Raw genomic sequence first — 24,552 nt, 5'->3', positions numbered from 1 at the left:
TAAATATTAAAACCGTTCAGTCATGTTTCTTGAGAGTAACCAATGCATCAACAAGAGCTGTAATTAAATACTAACTAATTTGTTTCCTCCTACAAGTCCAGATAATCTTTTATCTGTTCACATTTAGCTTAATGTGATTACTACAAAGGTGTGTGTGTGTGTGTGTGTGTGTGTGTGTGTGCTGGTGAAATACAAGGACACAACTCTGTATAATGACATGGGTATGACACAGGTATTAACAAGGAGAGGGTGACTTATGAGGACATAACCAATGTCCCCATTTTTCAAAATGCTTATAAATCACACAGAATGAGTTTTTGTTTTTGAGAAAGTAAAAATGCAAAAAGTTTCCTGTTAGGTGTAGGGTTGGTGAAGGGCCATAGAATATTCAGTTTGTACAGAATAAAAACCATTACACCTATGGGATGTCCCCACTTTTCACAAAAACAAACGTGTGTGTGTGTGGTAAATGTATAAGAATGATAAATAAACTATAAAACTAACAAGGCCTGCTAGTAAATATATATCTATTAAATCTGAAGTGATTCCTGTATGGAAAAAATGGCTGACAAAAAATGAAAATGCTTCCTTCTGTTCCAACTGAAAGTATTCCCGCTTCAGATTATTACGTTACCAAACACTCACACACTTTTGTTTTCACATATATACTGTAGACATATGGTCTATTTTCTAGGTCAAATTCTATGGAGAATGAAGGACCATGTGCATAAAATCCAAGAGGCCAGAATAAAACAGCGTGTGACACAGACTTCCAGTGTCATTCCCAAAACAGGCACAATTCACCAACCCCTGAACCACTTTGATAGGAAAGATGACAAAACTTTTCCACAGGTACAAATGACAGACACAGTCTTACACTCACACACTTCTTTACATGTGATATAATCAGGATGGCACAAGAAGTATGTCATTTCAAAACACGTTATAATAACCTAATTTAAATTATGTTAAATAAATATAACGCAAATTATTTAATAATATTGATCATTATTCTTTTTATTCTAAAATTTAATTTTAATTATATTAGAATGAATGATTTATCTTCATTTATTCATTAATATTTGATCTGCAGAAATTCTTTGTGAACGACGTTTATTGGCAGCGTTCAGATGGACCAGTCTTTCTCTACATAGGAGGAGAGGGCCCACTCTCTAAATTCAGCGTGTTGTTCGGTTAGTACCAATTTTCCTTGTTTGAACCTGATCATTGATCCTGATCTGCTAATCTGCTAATGTATATCGTTTTTTTTTTTTTCAAGGCCTAGTGAATGAAATTTTAAAAGGTTCTGTAATGGAATCGGGCTAAAACATTTCCATTTCATTTTAAGAATGATTGATAAAGAAACAAATATTAAACAATTGTTAGGGCACCACGTGGACATGGCAGAGAGACATGGAGCACTGCTGGTGGCCCTGGAGCACCGCTTCTATGGGCAGAGCATCAACCCCGACGGTCTAGAGACAGAGAACCTGAGAGATCTCTCCAGCCAGCAAGCGTAAGTCATGCTGACAGACCGATACTCAGATCACAACAATCATCACAGTCACATTTACCAAGCATGTTGTTTCACCTCTTTCTATCTCAGTTTAGTCGACCTGGCTGCGTTCCATCATTATATCAGCCAGCGGTTCAGCCTGTCCCATAAGAACACCTGGATCAGCTTCGGTGGTTCGTATGCTGGAGCTCTCTCAGCTTGGTTAAGAGGAAAGGTTTGTTTCAAACAAATCGTTGTTGTTTAATTAAAAACATGTGCTAAAATTGTTTGTTTTCTACATTTATAATTCAAATGAACCATTTTAGACAATCAAGTCTCCACCAGTTCTGTTAACTGCACCTTAAAAAGTAAACAAATCAAAATACTGGGTAACATTTCATAATAGAGTCCCAGGTTAAGGCATTACATTTGATACAGTATTGATTAATAGTTGTAAACATTAGTCAATAAAATTAGGCTACAAGTGTTCAAGTTATTTCATGTTAGCTCAGGTCCATCAGATAATGTTGAAAGATACAACGCTTGTTTTTAACAATGTGTTTGAAAAGGTTGTGATTTGAATTCTTGAATATCATTAATTATTGTTAGTTCTAACTAATGGAACCTTCTTGTCAAGTGCTACCAAATTCTGTCATCATTCATTCTTTCCTGTATCGCCAAAGAATGCTTCAGTGAACATATAAATAACAAACAATAGCCTGTATCTTTCTAATGGTCTTTCTCTTCTAGTTTCCTCATCTTATCTATGGAGCAGTGGCATCCTCTGCCCCTGTTCAAGCTCAGTTGGACTTTAGCTCTTATAATAGGGTATGGGTTTGTAAAAACACACGTGGGAGATATTTTATAAATTAGAGCACATTATTATTGCATTACTTGTTTAGTTTGGTATTTATTAATTTATTCATTTTTGCAGGTGGTTGGTCATAGTCTTATGAATGAGGCAGTGGGTGGCTCTAAAAAGGTACAGTAAGAGCACATTTTTGCTCACTATTAATTTCTGTGTGTGTGTTTGAGTGTCTATCTGTGTGTGTGTCCTCAGTGTGTAGCAGAAGTGAAAGGGGTGTTTGCAGCAGTAGAGGCAGCTCTGCTAATGGGGAATGAGGTAGAGGTGGGAAAAGACTTCGGCTGTTGTGAGACCCCTTTCAAACCGGAGGACAAGATGGAACTGCTGCAGAGTTTGGCCGATATCTTCATGGGAACCGTCCAATACAATGAGGAGGGGGTTGCATTCAGCATCGCAGAACTTTGTGATATCATGACCAATAAAAGTGAACAGAATAAACTAAAGGAGGAGGCGTATGACCGTCTGGTCAAACTGGTGGCGGTAACATTTCCTAATCTCATATTAAGTGGTCTCCTAAAAATCTGTTTGGTGTTATAGTTTTCTTTGGTTCAAATTAAAAATGTTAAAACTTTTATGTAAAAAAAAAAACATTCTACATTTAAGCATTTAGCTGTATTTAAAAGTGTGGTACAACAGTATTTATTACCACAGATTGATTATTTATCTATTACTGTTTGCTATTTTAATAATATCAAGCATGATTGACTCTCTATTTTTGTGTATTATTTTATTCAGTATATAAATTCAATATATAAGTATAATTGCATTGGTATACTTACCTTAAATTCAGAATTACTGACATGAATGTAATACATTTATAAATGAACAAAGAATTGTCAAGGGGACACTGAACACATCATTGCCCATGCTCAGAATAACATACAGAACACTATTTCTGTTTATAATATGTATTTAATAATGTGGAATACTGTATCCCATAATGCCAAATGTTCAATTTAACCATAAATTTCTGGTGTGAGGAATGAGCTAGAAGTAATATAAGCTGCAACATATTTTTTTCTTGGGGTAATTTTGATCAAACTTCTGAGTGGTTAGATATGTTTGACTCAAAATGTAATTACAAATGCACAGTATGCTGAATGTAAATGAGGTCACATGGCAACAATTATCATACTAGTATTTGAAAAGTTTAATGCTGTCGATTGCTTTTGAAAAATAGTAGAGAGTATGCACTGTATTCACTAGCAGTATAAGTGTTCTATTTTGCACGTAACCCAAAATGTTCAGCAAAATGAAATGCACGATATTGTATCTAACCAGCAGAGGGCATCAATGTATATGAAAAAAAAAAGTTGCCTGATTTTTTTTTATTTTTTTTAATCTCCATTAAGTGTTTCCTCTTGCTACAGAATACATTGTGTTAGATTGAAAAAGTCACTACATCTTTGCCATGTATTCAGATGTATCGTGCCAGAGAGAAGGTGCCATGTCTGGATGTTTCTCATGAGAAGCTTGTGCTTGAACTCAGAAACACTACAGCTACATCCAGCTACAGACAGTGGTTCTACCAGACCTGCACTGAGTTTGGCTTCTGTGAGTACTAGATCCAGCCTACAGTGCTCTTGTTGATCATTCTCTAATTTCTGGGTTTCAATCAAACTCCCTATACAAATATTCACACACAGACACCTACACAGTAGCCCCAGGAGTAAAGTATCTTCTCACTTTTGTCTGAAAGTCATTACATTAGAACATTAGAAAACAAAAAAATCATCAAACCAGGTGGCATCTGCAAACAAACATTTTCTCAGAACTAACCAGTTATCTTCTTTTCATTTTGCATTGACTTTTAACAAACAAGGCGATTTTTATTAAGCCTACATGCATGTTTTGCATTTTATGAAGTCGGTTCCATCAGGTTCACACAGGTGGAGTATCACTGGTGTAGTTTATGTTCTGTCGACACGTTTGGTGAAAGTTTGTATCATACTACTTTTTGTCTTTATCTTGAACAGTATATCTATTGTTACATGGATGCATAAAACCTAACAAACACACACACACACACACACACACACATATATATATTTATATATTTAATATATATATATATATATATATATTTTTTTTTTTTTTTTTTTTTTGTGGAACTTGCTATCTTTAAATGGCATTTGGCTTGACATACACAATGCTATGATGTTCTTGAAATTGTTCAGTGCAGCCAAATTCTTGTAATCTCTATGTATTTAAGCTAATTGCATAATCTTTTACAAGTGTATTCCAAATTTAGTTTACACGAGGTCTATAGTTTTGAGTTATTTTCATGTTTTTGTGTTTATGGAGCAGATCAGACGTGTGAGGACACTAGCTGCCCCTTCTCACGTATGTCAACCATCCAGTCTCAGACTGAACTCTGCTCTCGAATCTTTGACATCCCTCAGGACCATCTGCCTGTCCACGTTGACTTTACCAACCAGTACTATGGAGGGAACCGGCCCCAAACACAAAGAGTGCTCTATGTCAATGGTAAGAATGGAGCTGGATTTAGTTTTTTTACGAAGTGTTAATATGTTTATTAAAAATAGGATGATCTGTTACAAAAATGTTAGCAAACCAAAATGGAAGAAGATAAAAGAACATCAACACTATTATTTAAAAATTTAATTATAAATAGCGTGTAAACAGAAGTTTTTTTCTAATTTATATTCTTTCAACTTACATTTTTTGCTTAAATATTTAAAAATAAAATTTATATTTGAGTTTATTCACATTTTCTTAGATGTAATGACAGTAGATCCCTGCTCAAGAGTACAGTGACTAAATGTTGCCATACAGCAAAAAAAAAAAAAAAAAAAAAAAAAATATATATATATATATATATATATATATATATTCAGAAATATTAGTAAATATATATAAAAAATGGCCAAACAATTTTTTTTTGTTAAGGTATATGTACATACATATATATTTAACAATATAAATATATATAACAATAACAATATAACAATAATAATATAAATATATATTTTAAACACATTTAAAAATATATACATTTCACTTCTATATATTTCAGTCCAAGAACATGCTTTTTCATGCCTCAGAAATGCATTTAGAAATATGTTTTGATATATGAAGTTTGAAACTAAATACATTTCTTATTTCAAAAATAAACTTCATTGTGCTTCACTGTTTGCAAAATTTCTTTGTTTCATTAAGACCTGTTTTTCTGACCAAGGAAACATTGACCCATGGACAGAGCTAAGTGTGGTCTGGAATGACACTATGGTGGACAATGACAGAGTTATTCTTATTGACGGGACCGCCCACTGTAGGGACATGAACTCAGATAAATCAATGGATAGACCTGCATTGCACCAAGCCAGGAAGGTACAAATCTAAATAAAAATAAAAAAATGAAAAACATTTAAAACGATTATATAGATTCATTATTTTCTGTTTCATATATACAGACATATATTAAATAAGGTAGAAGTTCTGTTTTTTCTCTCACCGTTTTCATGTTCTTACCCCCACAGGAGATTGGAAGACGTGTGGCCGTGTGGCTCAAAAGTGCAGCTCTGGCACCATAAGATTTGATCAGCATGTCTTTCTGATAATCACATGATCGAAGCATGCCAACTGAGTTTCCTTTTTCCCTTTAATTTGCAAAAAATAAATAACTAAATAAAAATAAATAAATAAAATTTAGTGCTTGAAATCTTGAAATCTCTTCTGCAGTAGATTGTTTAGCCTTCTTTAGGAGTCAAGAGACTAACCAGATTCTCATTGGCTTTGGTCAGTGGTACATTTTGTGTTAGGGTTTGGTCAGCAGTGCATTTTAGTATGCAATTACACACTAGTGCTTTAAATAGCATTTTAAATATGAATAAATATAATGTACTGTAAGTACATAATAATTAAAGATATAAAGTCGGCTCAATATTACTATTACTATTACAATATTACCCCATTTTCACACCATGAAAAAACAAACTTCCCTGGTTATGTATTATCATGCTGTTTTTATCAGGCCTTGCTTAAATACAAGTTTTTCTCAAATTTGAACTTCTGAAATTTAACCTAGCCTATTATAAATAGTGTAATAGACAATTTACATCGACGATTATGTCTGTGAAAAACCACCAGCTTGTCTTATACAATAGGAGGCGCTATTGGTATTATGTATACCCCTCCTAATAACAACCTCTTCTAGCCAAAAAAAAAAAAAAAAAACGTTAGGAGGGTTGATCTGTAAGTACCTTTCTCAATGAAAAACAATAATAACTGCATAAGTAATAATGTAGTTGCTTCAATTGCAGATCTAATTCATATAATAGATGAATCTTGCAAAGCTTTCAGCACGTTTAACAAATTTAATGATGCAATTCAAAGACCAAGAGATATTATGAGATGCATGATGATAAGAACAAGAAGATTATCCTGTTATTCTCAGATATTCCTATTGCATGATCTGTACATTACAAGAGTAATCAATTGTTTCTACGCAAATAATTTACAAATAGAGGCATGTGAAGTGTTGTCTGAACAACGGCAGAAACAGAAAATCAATCATACTCAATCTGTGAATGTATGAGTGTGTGTAAGGTGAGCAAGAGCCAGTTGTTACAAAGCCATCTGCTTGGCGGCAGTGTGTGTGTGAGAGGGGGTGGTTTAGGGGACAGGGGGTGTGTTCAGCTCCTGCTGTTTGGTCCTGCCTCTCGCTGATTGATGATCTCCACTCCCCCAGGGTCGACCAGGTCACGACCTCCCACTACTGACCCCCCCTCGGAGAGAGCTCATTCAGCACCCTGCCTTCTCTCTCTCTCTCTCACACACACACACACTATTCCCTCCATTTGGTGCCCTCCCCCTGCTTTCAGCAGACATATGAATACATATACACTTGCCAATGTACTGTCCACAGTCACTTATCCTGTCTTAAATATGACGTGTGAACAGCAGGGTCCTGTAGTGTGACATGCTCTGCTTCATCTGAAACTATTTTAGAATTATTATCCATGATATGGATTCATGTTAATTTTAAATGTGTAGAAATGTAACATTTGTACTTTTAAAAATGTATTTTTGAAACTCCAGGACACTGCTTTTACATGTCAACTGCCCATATATAAGACGGGGAATTACCACATACACACACACACAGACATACACACACACACGTTTTAAATTTGAATTTAAAAATGATAAAAAGTATACATGCATTTTTTTATTTATTTCTTTTTTTTACTATTTTAGTTCACACACACACACACACACACACACACACACACACACACACACACACACACACACACACACATATATATATATATATATATATATATATATATATATAATTATTTACATACCTCACAATTTTTTTGTTTTTGCATTTTATTAATCTTTTTTACATACATATTACTTTACAATATTGTTTTACAGACATTTTGTCTTTTAATTTATCTTATAATTCTATCAATGATTAAATACATTTGTCTTTTATATTTCCATAGATGCTTAAAAATCAATAAATATATTGTCAAGAAATAATAAATAATAAAATATAAGTTGCTCAGAGTTGACAGTATCATGTACCCAGTAATATCATAAACATCAAATCACATCACATAAAGATTTTACACACACTGTTTTGGCTTTTACTTATGTCAGTTTGTGTCATTAAAACCAATAATGATTATGTAAACAATAATAATAATAATGAAAAACTTGATAATGCAATTAATTGCTTCTGTATTTTGTTAATTTATTTGGTTTTGCTTGTTTTATCGATTTTACAGGCATTAAAAAAATATTGTTTTACAGACATTTTATGTAATTTATTGTTGTCCATTGATGATTAAAAAATAAAGAATAGTCTACTGTAAACTAATAATAAACAAAATATATATGTTGATGTTGCATAGTACAAAGAATTATGTTTCAATTATAATATTAGCATACATCACACACTTTATGTTTAGACTTGTTAGCAGAACACATTCTAATATATTTTTAACCATTCTGTGCTGTAAATAATATCACTATGAATTAAATTTGGTAAAAGCAGCCTGCACACAGGCTTTATCTCATCACTGCAACCAGATAAGCAGAAGCTAAGAGTCTGTTGTAGAAAACTCTCTCTCTCTTCAGCCTGTTCCCTTGATCAATGAGCAAGTGCCAGAGCCACAACTATTAATCAGGGCCTATCGGCTATCTGTCTACCACAACAACCAATCACAGTGCCCCGACAGCTACTCCATAACAAATGGAGCAGGGAGGAAGGAGGAGGGGTGAGGTGAAGCCATTCTTTATCTGATCTTAGCCAGGTCACAGCACAATGACACTTACAGATGACTACAGATGCTGATTGAAAACACACATGCGGTCTGAAACAAAAGTATGCACACGTGTAAACAGCGATGCCATGCTATAATGAACAAACATTTGGTGCAGAGACGTCCCATGTCAAGAAGAGATCTGTTTGTGAAATTAAGTCCTATTACAGATTCGAATCACACCTAGCTTTTGTCATGAAACAGTTTGGTAGGATGCTATCATAAATAAAAACAGAAATTATGTTGGCTTGACAAATCTTTCTAAGTTTCAAGGTTATTAAGCATATAAACAGCATTAAATGTGCCATAGAATGCACAAATCACTTTTATAAGGTGTTTGAACACAGCTGTGTGGCCTGCATGTGTGAAAACAACCAGCCTTTAATGGTAAAATTCCACCCACTCATTGTTTTATAATCCCAATAATTCATAAACAGTCTCTCCACACGAGCTGTTCCAGGTTTCTCACTACTATGATGACAAAGTCTGTCATAGACTTTAAAAATATTGAAAATCCCGCCCATTTGTGACACTCTCTGCCCTATTAGCATATACACAGCCCTGAGTGAGAAGCTGCGGTCCGCCATTACTGTTTTCTTGCTGTAGCTGCTGGAGGTACAATGTCAGCACCAAAGAGCCAATAAAAGTGTCGTGTGTTGGGATGCACCAGCGAACACAGGAGTCACCATAGACCGCTGAAGACATGTGGTTACATTTCATTTTCGAAGAAAATGTCCCCGGAATGCCTCTGCCTGTTTTCACTAATGCTGCCTTCATGTGCTACCAGAATGATCATAAATAGGAATGTGGTAGTGTGTGAGGTCAGTAACACGGTCACGTAACACCGGTATGCCGCAAGCATGAGCTCTTGAAGCTCTGCACTCTTCTGAGGAGTTTTCGCAACAAAGCCCTCTTGAGGACATGAAAAGCAAACCTCGGTGACAGTGTTAAAGTAGCCCAATTCTGCAGGGAAAACTGCAGACTTAGCAACACTGGAAGGGAGGCGGGAACACCGGCTCATTTTAATTTAAAGGGGACGTACACATAAACAGAGCATTTTGGCTCATACCCTAAGAGTGCCATTTTCAATTATCTGTGGGGTATTTTGAGATAAAACTTTGCATACACACTCTGGGGCATCAGAGAACAATTTTAAATATTGTATCAATGCATTATATGGCACCTTTAAGGGTTAGAAAGATGCATGTGGCCCATTGTATTGCTGCACTAAGAACCAAAAAGTCTTCTGTTAGACAAGATAGCAGTCAGATAGAACAGACAGAAGCACTGCACCGAGTTTAGTGGATGAAGCTTGAAAGGTCTGAAATATTGACCTGTGATACAAACCCGATTCCAAAAAAGTTGGGACACTGTACAGATTGTGAATAAAAACAGAATGCAATGATGTGGAAGTTTCCAATTTCAATATTTTATTCAGAATACAACATAGATGACATATCAAATGTTTAAACTGAGAAAATGTATAATTTTAAGGGAAAACAAGCAGATTTTAACCTGATTTTAACACATCTCAAAAAAGTTGGGATAAGGCCATGTTTACCACTGTGTGGCATCCCCTTTCCTTTTTCTATCTGTCTGCAAACGTCTGGGGATTGAGGAGACAAGTTGCTCAAGTTTATCAGGATTGTTGTTCCATTCTTGTCTAATACAGGCTTCTAGTTGCTCTACTGTCTTAGGTCTTCTTTGTCACATCTTCCTCTTTATGATACACCAAATGTTTTCAAATTTCAGTACCCAGATCCTTCTTCTACACAGACATGATGTGGTAATTGATGCAGTATGTGGTCTGGCATTGTCATGTTGGAAAATGCAAGGTCTTCCCTGAAAGAGACAACGTCTGGATGGGAGAATATGTTGTTCTAGAACTTGGATACCTTTCAGCATTGATGGTGCCTTTCCAGATGTGTGAGCTGCCCATGCCACACGCACTCATGCAACCCCATACCATCAGAGATGCAGGCTTTTGAACTGAGCACTGATAACAACTTGGGTTGTCCTTGTCCTCTTTAGTCTGGATGACATGGCGTCCCAGTTTTCCAAAAAGAACTTCAAATTTTGATTCATCTGACCACAGAACAGTTTTCCACAGTCCATTTTAAATGAGCCTTGGCCCAGAGAAAACACCTGCGCTTCTGGATCATGTTTCGATATGGCTTCTTTTTGACCTATAGAGTTTAAGCTGGCAACGACGAATGGCACGGTGGATTGTGTTCACTGATAGTGTTTTCCTGAGCCCATGTTGTGATTTCCATTATAGTAGCATTCCTGTATGTGATGCAGTGCCGTCTAAGGGCCCCAAGATCACGGGCATCCAGTATAGTTTTCCGGACTTGACCATTACACATAGAGATTGTTCCAGATTATCTGAATCTTCGGGTGATATTATGCACTGTAGATGATGATAACTTCAAACTCTTTGCAATTTTTCTCTGAGAAACTCCTTTCTGATATTGCTTCAGTGTTTTTCACCGCAGCATTGGGGGAATTGGTGATCCTCTGCCCATCTTGACTTCTGAGAGACACTGCCACTCTGAGAGACTCTTTTTATACCCAATCATGTTGCCAGTTGACTTAATAAGTTGCAAATTGGTCCTCCAGCTGTTCCTTTTCCGGCCTCTTATTGCTACCTGTCCCAACTTTTTTGGAATGTGTAGCTCTCATGAAACCAAAATGAGCCAATATTTGGCATGATATTTCAAAATGTCTCACTTTCAACATTTGATATGTTATCTATATTCTATTGTGAATAATATATAAGTTTATGAGATTTGTAAATTATTCCATTCCTTTTTTTACTCACAATTTGTACAGTGTCCCAACTTTTTTGGAATTGGGTTTGTACATTTTTCAGGATTCTTTGATAAAAAGTTCAAAATAAAAGTGTTTATCCATGTTAAATGGTGTCTTGTTCTTCATTTATTATATGTTGCACAGGCATGCAAAATAAGGAGACGTACAGCGAGTACCAAACAAACTTGGAGCTTTACTGGCAAACGTGCAGCAGTATTCACGTCACATACAAATGGCGCAAAGCCAATCATCCCACAGCAAACTTGCTGTCATGCCGTAAATCAGTGTTGCAAATATTCAGTGCTTACGTGAATATCACATCCCTTTTCTTTTAAAGAAAAACAAAAACAAAACAAAACATTATACATATACATATGTGTCATACATATTCAAACTACTCAAACAGTACACTATCATAAATAGAGGTTGTTGCATTTCACGAAACATCTCCACACATCTGACACTTAACGTAGCACATCATGTAACAATATTTATGAACGAAATGTCTATGGTTCTCAGACAGCCCATACCAGATCTTAGATTCCATTTTCTCTCACAGGGGCAGCGATCCGCCTACACTCCAGACGAATTACAAATCACAAATTAAGAATTGCTCTTGGTCGCACTGCTCGACCCGATCTGGTAAGGTATTGTATGGGCTGGACCTCTCTGTCACTTGAACGCTTTGCTGGTACTTCAGGGTGTATCTGAAGCATTGATGAGGCTTTGGTGTTTTGCTCTTCCTCTATGTTTGCAGAAACGCAAGTGTTTTCCACAGGCTCCTCTTTTGTGCTGAGAAGATGACGACGGTTTCGGCGATACACCCGACCATCTGAAGTACAAACATGATAGGATCTTTGTGTATTGGCAGGGTGGACAACAACAGCTGGTTTCCAAAGGCCGTTCTCTTGTATCCTAACGGATTGTCCAATATGAAGCTGTGAAAGTGGACAAGTCGAACGATCATAATACTTTTTCTGCTGCTGCTGATGTTTTACTCTTTTGGAGCATGCCTCTGCGAAACTGGGGGTAATGGGGGCTAGTGGTGGTCTTCAAACTCCCTGCCTCGATATTGTGGACTTTTTCTGGAATGCCATGTCTCGCGAAGATGACTTTGAGTTTGCTGATGACAGTGGCAGCCGTGGTCGTGTTCAGTTTGTCCAATTAAAAAAACAGCTATAATAGTCTACTGTAACCATGTATTCTTCGTTGTTCCAGGTAAGGAGGTCCTTTTGTCAATGACAGTTCATCTCGGAAATTACCGAAGTCACTGATGTCTGCGGGGCATTTTTTCCTTTCTCCGGGCCATCCATCCAGAATCACCTGTCTTAGCTGGACAAGCTGGCTGTCCGACTCAGTCTCGGCACAGATCTGTTGCAGCTTTGCATCACTAACAGGTAAGCTTTTTAAATCATGGGAATCTGCATGTCCATTCCTTCGCTAAGACTGTTCGTGTTCTGTCTCGATGAACTTTCTAGAGAGGGTATCTGCTGCAGGAATCTCCTTTCCTGGCCGGTGTGTGATGGTGATGACATATTTCAGGAGTTGTAGGATCATTCTTTGAGGTCGCGGCGGAGCTGCGGCTAGTGGTTTTTTCATCACTGATTCAAGCAGCTTGTGATCGGACTCCACTATGACTTTCCAGCCATACACGTATTGATGAAAGTGCTTACTTTCATAAGACCGCATAGAGCTCTTTCTCTCTTTGAGCGTAGCTAACTTCACATTCGGTCAGTGACCTTGACGCATAGCTGAGCCGCTTCCCGTCCTGCAGTAGGACAGCACCGAGGCCATATTTCGATGCATCCACTTGAAGGTGCAGTTCTTTCTGTGGGTCATAGTACGCAAGTACTGGTCCCGGTTCCTTAGTTATGAGATCTTTCATTTTTTGGAATGCGGTGTCGTGCTGGGAATCCCATATTAACTCGCTGGACTGTTTGAGGAGTTGCCGAAGTGGTGCATTAATGTCCGATAAGCAGGGTGCAAACTTGGACAGGTAATTTACCATTCACAGGACTGTTTCGAGCTCCGCTTTGATCTTTGGTGGCTTCATGAACTTGATTGCTGAGACCTTTTCAGGGTCTGGCTTGACTCCTTCAGCAGATAAACAGTGACCGAAATAGCGAACTTGAGTAGCACTCACGGTGCTTTTCTCAGGGTTGAGCTTCACACCTTTCTCACGAGACCTTTGCAACATTGCGTGTAAGTTGTCTTCATGTTCCTTTTTGGTCTGTCCATAAACCAGAATGTCATCAACGATCGCAACGACACCATTTAGACCTTTGCATGTCTCATCAATTTTGTGCTGAAATTCATCCTGAGCTGAAATTATGCCAAATGGAAGACGCCGAAATCTGTATCGCCCAAATACAGTGTTGAATGTCGTCAGCTTGGAAGATTCTTCTGTAAGTTTTATTGCCCAGTACCCTGAACGGGCATCCAAAACACTGAAGTATTTTGCACCTGTTGGCTTGGGCGTGATGTCTTCTATTGTTGGCAAGGGGTAATGTGGACGCTTGATAGCTTTATTGAGGTCGCGGGGATCCAAGCATATTCTGAGTTTGCCGGTTCTCGGTTTTTCCATGACCACAAGTGCATTTACCCAGATGGTGGGCTCCGTTACCTTGACTATGACTCCGTTTTTCCATATTTTGCAGCTCTTCTTTCAGTCTGCCACGTAGAGCCAACAGTATTCTCCTTGGTGGGTAAACAACTGGAGTTGCATCGGGTTTTAGATGGATTGTGCATTCCCCTGGAAATAATCCAATGCCATCAAATACATCAGCATATTCCTCCATGATGGACTTGTCTTCTTTAAGTGCATTCACTGAGAGCACTAGCTTGATTAAGTCCAGGTCCAGACATGCTTTTAGACCTAATACAGGCGGAGCTTACGTGTCGACTATGTAAAAGTTCATCAGTGTTTTCATGTCTTTGTATCTGCACGGCAGCGCACAGCCTAACCTGATTTTACCAAGTGAGACATGTTCCTGGGACAACATCGTTGTTGACCCTGGAACAACATTGTGATTAACCAATCAGATTTGAAGAACCAGTTTATAGATTTTGTGAAGTTTACGCTTAAAATCAGTGTTTGGTGCTTGTGCATCAGTGTCATTCATCTATCATTTCCTCTGATTTTAGGGATTACTCATGGTTAAGGTTAGGTTTAGGTGTAGGGATATGGTTAAGAATATATTTTTGGAGTAAAATGTTGTTCCAGGGTCAACAAAATATGTTGACCTAGGAACACATCGGACTTGGCAAAATCAGGACGTGCCAGCGCACATGTCCCTTTTACTGCGAGCAATTGACCACCATATCCTGTGAGGCTGTGCTTAGTTGGTGTGAGCTTGCTCTGAGCTTGTAGCTTATTAAATGTGTGCAATGGAATTACATTTACCTGTGCTCCAGTGTCCAATTTGAAATTAACTTAATTTTTTTCTTTTCCCAATAGTATGTCTGCAAATGCTTGTTCAGTGTCACGTGACTTTTGAAAGACCGTATCCATGAAAAACTCTGCATTTGGGTCTTCCTCATCATAAGAGGTCTCTTTGCTCAATGCATGAACATTCCTTTTGTAAGCAGAGCGACAGACTTTGGCGAAGTGGTTGCGTTTCCCGCATTTGCCACATTTTTTACCTCTTGCAGGGCATTTATCAGAAGGACAGTGAGCCTGGTTACCACAGTAACCACAAGTTCTGCCACGCTCTGTGACGTCATTGCTGGTCCGATGCAAGGCTTTCACTCCAGCTTTTACTGTTCGCTTTTGCGACCCTTTCTGTGTGCTGACTGCGTGCACTGCTTGATCGCGGGGGCTGTACACACTGTTTGCAAACGTTTTGAGCTGGGCTTGTGCAACTTCGTGGGTCTGGCTATATCTATGGCCTTCTCTAGCATTAACTCAGAGCCGACGCTCAGCAGCTTCGCGGAGAGTGAATGCCAAACACGATGCGATCCCTAACCATTTCCTCGCTGTCTGCATATGCACAGTCTTTCACTAAGAGTCTTAGCTCAGTCACAAATTGCTCAAAAGTTTCGTTAGCTCCTTGAATTCGCTCTTGAAATTTATACCTGGCAAAAATTGTGTTCGTCTTGGGCATCACATATGCTTCGTACTTGTTTGCAGTACCTTTGCTTCATCTGTCGTCAGCGCCCAGGTGTTGAAGATATCTCTTCCTTTTTCTCCTATCCACAGGAGTAAATAACTGCACTTTTCATCTTCACCCCGTTTCTTTAACGGACCTGCGAACATGAGCTCTGCATGCTGTCTGAACATACGCCATGCATCTGGTACGTTAGACGATTCCCAATTCATGTGCGGCGATGGTACTCCTGCAAAATTCATTTTTACTTATTTTTCTTCTGACACCATGTCTTGTTCTTCATTTATTATATGTTGCACAGGGCGTGCAAAATAAGGAGACGTACAGCGAGTATCAAACAAACTTGTAGCTTTACTGGCAAACGTGCAGCAGTATTCACATGTCACATACAACGAGACTTAGGTCTCTGCAGAGAAAAAGTGGGCGTTTATCACCATGTGGGTGTTTTTCAAACTGCTGGGTGTTTCTAAATCATGCAATCTAAATGATCCCCCTTACCCAACCCCACCTCTAAACCTAAAGTCACTATGACGTAAACCAATCAGGTATCATGGTGTAAAAACACCCTGATCTGGCAACTCCCATTACTTTCCTGTAATCAGTAAATCAGTAAATCAGTGTCGCAAATATTCAGTGCTTACACACAACAGTTTCAACACTGATAATAAATCAGCATATTAGAATGATTTCTGAAGAGGGAATGGCTGATTAAAATGCAATTCTGCGTCATAGAAATAAACAATATGTTAAGGTTCAAATTTTAATAGGAAACCAATATTAAGAATTACAGTCATATTTCACAATAGTTTTTTTCTGTATATTTTATTCAAATAAATACAGCCTTGATGAACAGAAGAGACTTTATCTGTCTATACACACACACACACGTACATTTGCTGTGCAACTACAATAAAATAAGTAATCTTACGATGAAATAAGTTTGTTGATTAGACTGGACAGTATCATGTTCTCCATAATAATTTCTGCATTAAATTAGATTATTTTGTCAGTAATATCACAGTCAGAAAAAGCTGATTTCAGAATAGTGTTTAATATCTTAATATTTAGAAAAATTCTTAACCCTATTGTTTTTCTCTCTCTCTCTCTCTCTTTGGCTGACAACTTCATACACTCCAACCCCATTTCAAACCCCTCCTCAAAAAACAACTGTTCCCAGGTCAGCAGGTCCTTCAGAAAATCAGTATACACTCATAAACTTCCACAGTAAAACGCTATACACAAAGACGAAAGTTTGAGAGCTCCTCTCCCCCTCACATACAGAAAAAAACATGAAATTCTGTCCAATCAGCAAGCGGTAAAGCAGTCATTCATCATAACACCTCTGCAACAGTCTGTCAGTGCCTGATGCAAAGCAGACCTTCCATTAGATTTATCGAGCACTTGGCTTAGCGTTCCTCCCTTGGCCTTCTCTCTTACCTCCCTCTGTCCTTCTCCACATCTGTCCATCCATCATCTCGGTGGCCAGCGGAAGAGTATTAATCCCTCCACCCCATCCTTCACTCCTCTGGACTGATGAGACGGAGAGCAGGAAATGGGAGAACCTTGGATTTTTCATAACATTTTTGCAACACTGAAAAAGAAAAACTATTGCATTACAGAAAACTCATGCACATACATTACACACACCTCTGGGTTCACTGCAGGTGTGTCAGTGTGTGTTTAGTTGATTGTCTGAGGGCATATCATGAAGTCATGAAAAAGTTCACTGTATCAAGATATATCCACTGAAACGATGCCATGCGTTTAGCACCTGTGTTAAGACATGTTGAGCTTTATTGTTTATGCAGGTGGTGCTATAGTTTGATGTTTCCAGATCCAGTTCAACCCTTCTGTTATCTTCATTCTTGCATATCATCTTTCATTTCTCTGTAAACAAAAGTGGCAAAAGCTTAATTGTGAATTATTCCCTTTCACTTCATGTTAAAAGAGCTGATTGTAATGCATAGAGCTTGAATATGTGCAAGCGTGACAGAGATTTCATTCTGTCTGATGGAAAGAGTTGTGTTAAAGGCACTTTGCAGACACTCTATTAGTAAAGTAGACCATGCTTTAGGCTGATAATAATAAATCTGCATTTACATCCATACATTTACATCACAAATAGTTTTGAACCTTTTTATACATCAAATACAAAAATTGACAATTTTCTTCCTTTTCATATTGCTCACAGCGTTTTAATGTTGGCATTTTCCCAATTTTGCAGGATTCTTTCAAATTAATTTGAGCAAAAAAAATAAAATAAAATACTGTAGTTTGTTTGAATGCACAAACTGTAATACTTAAAAAAAAAAAAAATATATATATATATATATATATATATATATATATATATATATATATATATATATATATATATATATATATATATATATTTACATTTAAGTATTTGAATTGCATTCCATCCATTTGAGAGAAGTCAAAGCAAAGCAGAACTATTGGCAAGATAAGCCATACCAAAATCTTTCCTCTTTGTTTCTCTCTTCCACTCATTCCCCACACTCTGTTCTCCTGCCTCTCCCCCCGGAGTGACAGGTAGATTAAGGGGCGTGATAGATGCCTCTCTTTCTATCTCCTTCTCTCCATCTCCTCCCTCTCTCCCTCTATCTATCATGGGCCCTGCTGTAATTGCGGTTGTGTCGGGCTGGCACTGCAAGCCACCATCCATCTCTTTAATAACAAACAGTCAGGGAAACGGATGGTGCTCGGGCTCGGAGTTAATCTCCATCTGTAAGAAGACCATTGGAGGGAGAGAGAGAGAAAAAGAAAGAGGGGGAGAGATTGTGAGAGTTGAGGATGAAGAGAAAGACAGACTTAGGGTTCTAGAGAAAGACAGGAAAGTCTGCCATGGCTTCTTTGCTCCCAGATGTGGTGAGATATGAATATACAAGAACTACACACACACAAACAAAAACAAAGACAGAAGAATAAAGAACAGGGAAACTTTTGACTGTTGAACAAAATATGCAAGTGAACAAATCCTTTAATATCTTAAAAATTGCTAAAAATGGGCTGTAATGAATATGCAGATGGTAAAGAATTCTGAGTGGTTTTTGGCGTGCTGCTATGCAGTTTCTGGGTGGATGAAATAGGGTTTTGCTAGTAGTTGCTTACACTTAAATGTGGCATTAAGGTTCTTTATTGACATCAATGGTTCCACAAAGAACCTTTACCATCCATGGAACCTTTTCATTCCACTTAGGTTTCCTCACATTGGTTAAAGGTTCTTCACACTAAGAAAAAAGAAAAAAAATTATATATATATATCAGAGTATGTGAGCGGAGTGGAGTGGCAACAATTTCCCCTCCGCGCTCAGAGCATTTAATAATCACTCCGCTCCAGCTCCGCTCCGGGTTCACAATTTCCCGCTCCCGCTCCACTCCACGCTCAATTATACCAGAAACACCGTTCCGCCTTCGCTCCGTGGCTAAAGTATTTCAGTATGTTTGAAATGTTATGTTCATAACGTAGCCTATATTAAAATAAAACAATAAAATAACAGGAGAGCTTCAAACTGTATTCTGCTGTGCAAATTTTATTTGTGATTAAAATAACAGTACATTTTTATTTTATCTACAGATCAATGCATTTCTTACAGATTTATGCTCATTCAAAATCAGATACAGATGAAGTAACACTGTAAGATTACATTTGTTTGAATGCATTATTGCAAAAGCGATTGCGTGTGAATGTGCTGTAACTGTTTAAATCATGCTTCGACCCGAAAATATTAAGTAAAAGCACGCTAAACTCCTTGAGAACTAACCTATAACTTCCCGCTCGGTTATTGTCGTCATTGTAACCTTCTGATTTGAGAGATCCATCTGTATCAAGCTATAGTTAAATATGTTTAACGTGAATACTTGCTAAATATGCAGTTATATTACGGCCCGTTGGCATGAATTGTACTCGTGATGGAGCGGTGGTGGAGCGCTCTTGGAGCAAGTGAAAACCACATCCGTTCCTCGCTCCTGTCAAAATCACACCGCTCCACTCCACGCTCCGCTCCCACTCCACTCCGCTCACATACTCTGATATATATATATGTATGTATATATATAGTATAGGGTCCAATTCACACTAATAACTAGTTGCTTATTAGCATATCTATTATTAACATATTGGCTGTTTATTAGTGCTTATGAAGTACAAATAATGCATGACATCCATAATCCTACCCAATACCCTAAACTTAACAATTACCTTATAAACTTTTAATAAGCAGCAAATAAGGAGTGAATTGAGCCAAAAGTCATAGTTAATGGTTAGTTAATAGTGAGAATTGGACCTTAAAATAAAGTGTGACCATAATATATATAATATATATATTATTTTAAGAACTGTTCACTGAAAGGTTCTTTATGGAACCAAAACTGGTTCTTCTATGACATCATTGTGAAACCTGAAACCTTTATTTTTTTGAGTGTTTTCGAAATGATTTAACTGATTTTAAATTGGTTTGTTGGTTGGTTCTGTGATGTTAAATAATATTTTTGACTTTGACTTGAAACAAGATTTTAGTTGTTAGCACTTTTAGATTACTTTTTTCTTTTTCTTTTTTGGCCCAAGTCAAAATGAACTATCCCTGGGTTTTTATGGCAACCTTCAGTGTCTTTGGGTTCTCTATCATTCTGATTTCTCTTTAAATACTTGGAATATTATTATTTATTTATTTTTGCCAGCAAGCCTAAATCTTCAGAATGAGCAACCGTGATGCTTACGTTACCAAACACCGATAAATAATAATAATTTATAGTGATTCATATTGTTTAAAAAGTAGTTTTAAATATTCAGCTTTATTGTACTTAAGAAACATCTATAGGAGATAAACATTTCAGACAAAGTTCAGGCAGAGGGTGAACACATATATGGCACGCATAAGAGGCCTGATGTGAAAGATCGAAAAAGTGAAAGAATATTTATGGTTGCTGGGCCAGACGACAAAGTAACTGGAGAGGAGCATGCTCATAAAAAAGCACTCTCTCCCGCTCTCTTTTTTAACCTCCCTCTTTGGTTGGGCTGCTACAGGCTTACTTTGATGCTCATGCCGCTAACCTGCAGCATGTCAGGGTTACACTGACCATTAGTGTTAACAGTCATGTCAATGTCATCCCTGAGCTGACAACACAAGCTAACTTTTCTGCTGATGTACACAACCAAACATTTCAATGATTAAATATTATGTTTACTGGCTTTTATAGTATGTGCCAGTTACAACATATACCAAAAGCTTTGTGTCATTGGGAATACAAACATTATTAAATGTAAATTATTTAAATATCTTGTTCTGTATCAGCCAGTTCACAAAAGAGAAGGCTACACCATGCGATTCATCCTAGGCATGCAGGCAGTATGTTTCCATTTAACATCAAGCTTTATTTAGGAGGGCTACAGTCTTTAGCTGTGTACATTACACAATGCATAGCTGAATATCTGAAGGATTAAATACATGTTACACATCACCTCTGTATTTCGGGGTATGCGCACAATGCCAAAGTCAATTGTAATTTGATTGATATGTACACATGCTGCAATCTCATTATCTAGCTCTCCTAGTCTGACTTCGCAAAATGTTTACAAGACATTTTAAAAGACAAACTATTACTGAAATCAAACTTTCAAAGTGCATGTAACATGAGCAGTGCAATAAGGGCTATAAAGAAGTACCAAAAAGCATGAAAAGGCACCAAAAATGTTGACCGAGAGATCCTGACATGAGGATTTGGGGTGAACGGACACCAGAGAACGACTCCCTCAGGGATAACACAACGCTCACAGCAGCAGATATAGATCCAGATGTCAAAGGTCAGGCCTAAAAGACTGTGTGAGGTTGCTGGGATGTTAATTTGTGAGGTCACTTTGCTAGTATCATAAACTGTAAATGTAGGATCATAAGATCAGCCAGCTCCGGGTTAATATTAAACATTATAGGGCTACAAAGTGTATGAGTGAGAGAGAGAGTTTGGTTGCATCTAAAATAGTACTGTCACTTCTCTATGCCTTTTTCGGCTCCTGATGCCTTGACTAAAGACCGAATGTCTCTCACATGGCACGCACACTCACACATACTGTGACAAATGTCCCTAAACAAACATTCACAACTTTAGAGGAAGTGACAAACAGCCACATTAAACAAAAAAAATCACACTAACCTGCCTCACACCACAATACTAATGAGCTTATTCTCTAAAAACAACCTCACTACCACAAAAACACACAATTAATGTGAAACATAGCATGGCAACAGTCAATCGACTATATTGCATTGCAATATAAAATGTTTGCATCTAGCCCTAGAATCTTATAACCATTATTTAAAAATGGACCAGACATTTGAGAGCATCCCCGACACAATCTTTATTATTATTTCCCTGAATTATTTAAAAGTCATAGTATAGCAGGCGTTGCATTGGTTATAATGCATTTGCCTGCGTATTAAATGACAACGCATTACAAGTGGAAATCCCCGATTAAAGGCCGCATTCAAAGGGCGTTGCTCCATTGAGCGTCTTTACAATCACTGTTGTTGCGCTGTTAATGCTTTTATGTAGCTATGATCATCTCTGCTGGCCAGTGCCCTCCCTTGGTGTTGGAAGGCCGAAGACCGCCTGATCCTCTGCCTCGCTTGTGTCACGCCGCCCACCGCCCACCGAGCGCGTCGCTCCGGCCGCACCGCGCTGGAGAGGCCCGCGGTGATTGAAGTCCTGACCGCCTGTAGAGCGCTCGCTCTGCGGGAGAGGAGTTCAGGGGACGGGTGGAATAATTATTATGTTATTTAAGGGTGATTTACAACACAAGACCACGTTTGGTACTCCGTGGAACTGTTTTCCTGTTGCAGGTTTGCTCTAACTGATTGTAATGCCACTTGGTACATATTAAAGCCAATTGTTTTCATTCACGTTTCACATGCACCTTGTATTTAAAATGTTTTATAGGCTATTTAATGCCTTTCAAATTTAAGCAGCAAAACAAATATGAATTTTGAAATATTCTAATGAATGCATTGTATAAAGTTGTATACAAACACATGTGACAACTTTCCCCAGTCCAATCTAAAAAAAATACCTGTCTTGAAAAACAACCTTTCAGTTACCTTGTGTAATTTACAATTTTTCTTATTATGGTTTAATTAAGTGTGGAAACTGAAAGTATAGTTCACTTTCTCCAGACAACAGACACAGTCTCCCCTATTACTGGTTCAAAGATAAGAGTCATAAATAACAGAAACATATTGCTGTGATTTGCCCTGCAATAAAAACAATTACATGGTAATGGTTATAACGGTGAGTCTAACTGGCAGTTAGCATTATCAGCTGATTGCTACTTCATTGCATTTTTTTCTTATTTCTTTTCTACTTTCTGCAGCATAAAGTCTAAAGAATAAGTTCACCAAAAATTAAAATTAGGCTGCGTTTTACTCACTCTTGAAGGCATCCTAGGTTTATATGACTTTATTCTTTCAGACGAATCCAGTCGGAGTTATATTAAAAATTGTCCTCATACGTAATTCCCCCAAAACTGCTTCCATTTACAGCAGCGAGTGCAAGCTAGAGTCAAGTGAAGTGAACACCCACTGACTGCAATGACAGAGCTTGAAAGATCAAAGACCATTTTGAATATAAGTTCAACTGGATTTGTCTGAAAGAAGAAAGTCATGCCTCCAAGGGTGAGTAAAACGCAGCCTAATTTTCATTTTTTGGTGAACTAAAACTTTAAGAAACACAAACGAATGTCAATGCTTTCATTGTCATGCTAGTTGCATTTATTTTAAAGGAAGAAAGCACAAGTTTACATTTCAAGTAAATATTTAATTATGAGAAATTTAGTAGGTGTTAAATTTTACAGTTATATAGTATACCTGGAAATGTAAGACTTTTTGCTGTAGTCTGTAAATGTAACTTTGTATTATTTATTTTGCACCATGTACAGTATATCTTTAGCCTTTTAATATTTTCCCACATTTCAGGTGAAGTTGTCTTTCCTAAACTTTTATATCACTCTTAATTGCAGTGCAGTTTTCACATCCTATGCACTGCCGGGTGAGTTGTAACAGTTGGGTGGGATTGGTTATAACATTAATAGAAAACATGGGGTGTTTTCTATTCTATTAACATCAGGTGTTTACAACACATTTATTTTCTTCATAATCCCTTCGCCCAATTCAATTTCATTTCAAGTGTTTTAATACAAAAAAGTGAGATGTAAAAGAGCAAACAGATTTATCAATTGAAACAAGAAAATCTGCTGATAAATACTTGCTAAATGCAAATCAAATTACAGCTCAGAAGTTTTTCAACCTCTATGTATTTATTAAGGCCTGTGTGATCATTCACTCATTCATTCATGTAAATCTTTTATAATCTTACACATACACAACTTTAAGTGTCCCCACAGGAGGGTGGTGATCATGATGATCATTTCATACATTTTAAATGTAGGATTTTGACTCATTCTGGTTATTAAATGTTATGTTAACCTGGAAAATATAATGGTAAGTGTCTTCATATATAAAGATGGCAAGGGAGTTCGTTCTGAGAAAAGGTCTTTTGTATTTTTAATATAATGCATTTTAAAATGCGGTACAAGTTTACAAATACTTTTTGGTGGTATTGTGTAGAATATGTGACGCGTGTGTTGTGGAGAATAACGCATGACAATGCATGCTTCGAAACAGATCTGAGGCACATGCTAGTCAACCTATAATCAGATCAAATGATTTTTCACCAGAATAGCGATGATGAAACTTGGTAAACTCGGTATCTGTGTGTTTGTGTGTCTGTGTGTGTATGAGAGAGAGAGAGAGAGAGAGAGAGCGTTTTTCAGATAAAAACGAAAGCCTCTGCATTTGTAATGCGCGAAAGAGAGAGAGGGAGTGTGTGTGTGTGTGTGTGTGTGTTGCGCGAGTGTGTGCTATAAGGAGGTGGGGGTGAGAGACCCCGTTGTGTTTTGACCCCCTA

The 24,552-nt window shown here is 37.5% G+C and overlaps 1 protein-coding gene across 1 annotated transcript; it reads left to right on the top strand.

Moving 5' to 3' along the window:
* The first annotated feature begins 711 nt into the window (after positions 1 to 711).
* On the top strand, positions 712 to 5,993 carry prss16 (serine protease 16). Its single transcript, XM_026283156.1, has 11 exons — positions 712 to 852; positions 1,094 to 1,193; positions 1,387 to 1,516; positions 1,607 to 1,730; positions 2,246 to 2,323; positions 2,430 to 2,477; positions 2,556 to 2,840; positions 3,782 to 3,914; positions 4,668 to 4,847; positions 5,560 to 5,711; positions 5,861 to 5,993. Exons 1-11 carry the CDS (start codon positions 712 to 714, stop codon positions 5,912 to 5,914), a joined length of 1,425 nt encoding a protein of 474 aa, XP_026138941.1. The 3' UTR covers positions 5,915 to 5,993.
* The last annotated feature ends 18,559 nt before the right edge of the window (positions 5,994 to 24,552 follow it).

Source organism: Carassius auratus, chromosome 15 (assembly GCF_003368295.1).
Source record: "Carassius auratus strain Wakin chromosome 15, ASM336829v1, whole genome shotgun sequence".
Classification (NCBI taxonomy): domain Eukaryota; kingdom Metazoa; phylum Chordata; class Actinopteri; order Cypriniformes; family Cyprinidae; genus Carassius; species Carassius auratus.
This window is presented reverse-complemented; position numbering and strand designations above follow the sequence as displayed.